The sequence below is a fragment of the Nematolebias whitei genome, chromosome 17, assembly GCF_014905685.2.
Source record: "Nematolebias whitei isolate Nwh7 chromosome 17, NemWhi1, whole genome shotgun sequence".
Taxonomy (NCBI): Eukaryota; Metazoa; Chordata; class Actinopteri; order Cyprinodontiformes; family Rivulidae; genus Nematolebias; species Nematolebias whitei.
Genome location: NC_056514.1, coordinates 34,104,105 through 34,109,041, shown reverse-complemented (window position 1 = coordinate 34,109,041; position 4,937 = coordinate 34,104,105). Strand labels below are relative to the sequence as shown.

The 4,937-nt window shown below is 39.0% G+C and overlaps 1 protein-coding gene across 1 annotated transcript in view; it reads left to right on the top strand.

Annotated features, from left to right (window-relative positions):
- The window catches only part of LOC119423538 (alpha-N-acetylgalactosaminide alpha-2,6-sialyltransferase 1-like), a 22,273-nt gene extending 19,783 nt beyond the window's left edge, over window positions 1-2,490 (top strand). The window contains exons 9-11 of the mRNA XM_037690936.1: window positions 439-596; window positions 1,154-1,361; window positions 2,438-2,490. Of these exons, the coding sequence (XP_037546864.1) occupies window positions 439-596; window positions 1,154-1,361; window positions 2,438-2,490 (419 nt within the window). The remainder of the gene's footprint in view (window positions 1-438; window positions 597-1,153; window positions 1,362-2,437) is intronic.
- Window positions 2,491-4,937: the final 2,447 nt, after the last annotated feature.

Sequence of the window (4,937 nt, the reverse complement as noted above, 5' to 3'; positions counted from 1 at the left end):
ATTACAGGGTAGAAAAGGACAAATCCCCAAACAACCCTTTTCTCAACGTCTTCAGTTCTGGTTTTGTGATATTTTCGAATGAGCAAATTGTGATCAGCACCTGCAGGATGCACGTTTACAAATTCCCCTTTGACGTTCAGAGCTGCAACATCTCCTTCAGGTCTTTCATGCACTCCGGTGAGCCCTGCTTTTATAATCTTTAGTTATTTTAGCACCTTGTTGCTGCAACTAGCAGGATCTGAACTGAACTGTTAAATGAAATGTGCTGATGCGTGTTCAGTGATCCAGGTAGATAAATCTAACATGAGTCAGACGGGAAGAGCCCACCTGACTCAACCTCGTTAGTGTTCAATGAAATGCATTACCTCATAGTACACCCACACTTCAGATGAAGAATTTAAGATTTTCACTCATAGTTATTCTTTTTCCCCATTACAGATGATGAATTAGAGATTGACTTCTTTAAAGATAACAAATTACTCACGAAGAGGTCTAGTGAAGCAATACAGACACAATATGAGTGGCTGTTCATAAACCAGTCGGTCACCAAGGAAACTGACAGGTTTCACCACAACCAACCCGAGGTTGTTTACACAGTAAGTATTTTCTGGAGTGAGACATTCACTAAAGTCATGGTTGTTTAATATATTAATTTATTTTGCTGAGCTGAGTCGTTGTAACAAGTTTCTTTTGTTTCCTCTGATCAGTTAAAATAAATGCTTTATTGAGCATGAAGTCAGTTATTTTTTCAGTCTGACAAGAGCTGTATCAAGTTACTTCTGATGAAAACTGTTTCATATATTATATTTGAATGGATGCTCTGAATATTCATCATTCAGACAGAGACTGTGAAGTAATAATATTAATATTACAAACTGTAGACCATTGATGCCAAACAACTTCACCTTGTTGTGTCAGTGGACAAAACAAAAAGAAAAACCAAGAACTTGCGTTTAAAGCCTGTACCTCCCAACACCAGCATGTGCTTCTACTGTCAGAATTTTATTCTGTTTTAGAGAAATGTTTATTTTTTTTTTGTAGAAATCTTTCTGTTTTCCTGTTTCACCTACTAAACTAGAAAATACGCACTGCAGATTATTTTATTCTACATGAAGAAGTGTCATGTTGAACCATCCCACACATCCTTTCACAGATCATGATGAAGAGGAGGTCTTCCCTCTACGTTGCAAACTTCTTGCTGCCTGTTCTCTTCTTCTTGTGTCTGGACTTTGCCTCCCTCCTGATGTCTGAAGGTGGAGACAAGATTGGCTTCAAGGTCACGGTGCTGCTTGCTGTCACAGTGATGCAGCTTATTCTCAATGAGATTCTACCGGTTTCCTCTGACAGTATTCCACTTATAGGTAATAACTCTAGGAGTTTTGTCCACAACCAATTCATCCATCCATCCATTATCTTTACCCGTTTATTCCATTTTGGGTCACGGGGGTCGCTGGTGCCCATGTCCAGCCATCACTGTGCAAGAGGTGAGGGACACCCTGGACAGGTCTCCAGTCCATCACAGGGACACATAGAGACAAACGAGACAAACAACCATTCACTCTCTGATCCACCACGTCTTGTTACTTTACATTAAATACAGTGGTGCTTGAAAGTTTGTGAAGCTTTTAAATTTTTCTATATTTCTGCATAAATACGACTTAAAACATCATCAGATTTTCACACAAGTCTTAAAAGTACTTAAAGAGAAGCGAGCTAAACACATGAGACAAAAATATTATACTTGGTCTTTTATTTGTTGAGGAAAATGATCCAGTATTACATATTTGTGAGTGGTAAAAGTATGTGAACCTTTGCTTTGAGTATCTGGTGTGACCCCCCCTCCTCGTGCAGAAATCACTACAACTAAACATTTCTGGCAACTGGTGATCGGTCCTGCTCACCGGCTTGGAGGAAGTTTAGCCCATTCCTACAGAACAGCTTCAACTCTGGATGTTGGTGGTTTCCTCACAGAAACAGCTGCTTCAGGTCCTTCCACAACATCTGGATTGGATCAAGGTCAGGACTTTGACTTGGCCGTTCCAAAACATGAACTTTCTTCTTCTTGAATCATTCTTTGGTAGAAGCACTTGTGTGTTAAGGGTCATTGTTTTGCTGCACGACCCACCTTCTCTTCAGATTCAGTTCATGGACAGATGTTCTGACATTTTCCTTTAGAATTCTCCGATATGATTCAGAATTCATTGTTCCATCATTAATGGCGGGCCGTCCGGGCCCAGATGCAGCAAAACAGACCTAAACAATGACACTACCACCGCCATGTTTCATAGATGGGATAAGGTTCTTCTGCAGGATTGTCATTTCTCCAAACACAACACTTCTCATTGAAACCAAAAAGTTCTATTCTCCTCTCATCTGTCCACAAAACATTCTTCCAACAGTCTTCTGGCTTGTCCACGTGATCTTTATCAAACTGCAGATGAGCAACAACGTTCTTGTTGGAGAGCAGCTTCCTCCTTCAACCTGCCATGACCACCATTGTTGTTCAGTTCTCCTGATGGTGGACTCATGAACATCATCTTCAGTCAATGTGAGAGAGACCTTCAGTTGTTAGAAGTTACCCTGGGGTCCTTTGTGACCTCATTGACTACTCTATGCCTTGCTCTTGGAGTTATCTTTGTTGGTCCACCACTCCTGGGGAGGGCAACGATGGTGTTGAATGTCTTCCATTTGTACACACTCTGTCTGACTGTGGATTGATAAAGTCCAAACCCTTTACAGATGTTTTGTAACCTTTTCCAGCCTGATGAGCATCAACAACTCTTTTTCTCAGGTCCTCAGAAATCTCCTTTGTTCCTGCCATGACCCACTTCCACAAATGTGGTGAAGAGCAGACTTTGATAGATCCATGTTCTTTAAATCAAACAATGTTCCTTACCAACACTTGATCGACCTCCCATTGATTGAAAACACCTGACTCTAACTTCACCTTCAAATTAACTGCTAATCCCAGAGGTTCTCATACTTTTGCCACTCACAAATATGTAGTATTGGATCATTTTCCTCAATATACAGTATAAATGATAGAGATGCGCGATACTGGATTTTTAGCCGATATCCGATATATTAAAACTTATTTGGCCGATAAGCGACATCAGTACCAATATTTTTTTTCCTAGACCTACTTACAGAGACTACATAGCTTTCTCTGCTGTGGAATTAAAACACTACATTATTCTGCATGGTCTTTGTCAGTATGACCTGCTACCAAATGCAGATGCCAAAAAGGGGGCTGAAAATTATGTAACACTATGTAATTATATAAAATATAAAAAATAAAAAAAAGTGTCTTATATCAGTGAGTTATTTTTGATGGACTGGCCGATGTCCGATATTTCACTTTATCGCTAATATCGGACGATATCGATACCATGCCGATAATATCGTGCATGCCTAGAATTTTTATTTTTTATGCTGCATCATAAAAAATAATTTGTCATGGTCTTAGGAAAGTGTTTAACTAGCACTAAGAACCAACACTGCTATAGAAAAGTAAATCAGGCATTAACTCAGCTATCATATTTTGAGTTTCAATGAGTGGGTTTTACATGTTCCATTTAGAAGTGAAGGCAGAAAGCCTTTGTGTGACTTACTGAAGCTGTAAGGCTGTGAAGGTTCAGAAACATCAGTGAAATAAACGCTCTGGTTAGGAGAAGTTCTCACTGTATGAAATTCAGCCCATTTTCAGAACAGTTTGTAAGACTTGTCAAATGTCTCACATCTGGTTAATGAAAAGCGTCGACAGTCTCGCATAAGCACATTTGATACATTTTTACGTTAATTAGTGTTCTGAGCAGAAAAAGAGTGAAGGATTATTTATGTTCAAAAATGAAAGTCAGAGTGACTGATGTACTTGACGAACCAGTCATGTTCAGGTTTTGGTTGTCAGAAACATAATTTCAATACTAAACAATTTTAAGCATGATGGAAGTGCTGCATTGAACAAACTGAAAACATCAAAGCTAGTGGTGATGGAAATAGTTTGATTACAAGGCTCATGAAAGTGCTGCAAGTGGAGAAACAAAACATTCGAGCTTCCAGTCTGAAGTGGCAAAATGTGAAGTGGAAATTTCACATCATGTCATACACTGCCTAACTAAATACAAATTATGGGCCGATGGCCATTGAGTGTTCTTAAAGAAAGATAAAGGTGAAAAACAACATACATCATGGTTACAAAATGATTAACTGATAAGCTTCAGTCACAAGATAATCATTTTCTGGAGACAGACAGAAGTTTTTAATGCAATGGATCTGTATGAAAAGCATCCTAGAGGGCCTCTCATACATCAGTGTGTTTATAATTCCTCAAACATTTATAGCAAAATACATCATGCCCACAGAAAAACATGGTGAATGTTCTGGTAAGCTGTGACCCAGCTTCCCTGTCAGTCTGTGTCTGTAAGTTGCAGCTTTATTCCTGCTTGGGCTGCACAGTTGGAACACCATTGCCTCTAAGCAAGAAGGTTGCAGGTTCCACTCCAGGCTGGAGCGTTTTTCTGTGAAGTTTGCGTGTTCTCCTTCTTCATGGGGTTATAGGTACTCGCAGTTTTATTCAATAGTACAAAAACAAGCATTAAAAAGCTATTCTAAATAGGTGTGAATGTGTGCAGATGATTGACTTGCTTGTTCTTTGTGTCTTTATGAGGGACTGATGAAATATTCAGGGTGTACCCCACCTTTTGCACAATAACCTCTGGAAACAAACATCAAACCCCTGCAACACTGATGTAAAGAAATAGTTTGGCGTTACTGTACAATCCAAAAATATATACAGTAGTCCCTCGTTTATTGCAAGGAATCCGTACCCTGAAGCCCGGCAATAAGTAAAAAAACGCAAAATAAGAATAGTAGTACAAGCAGTAAGTAGTAGTTATATACAGTATATATATATATATATATATATATATACATAAATA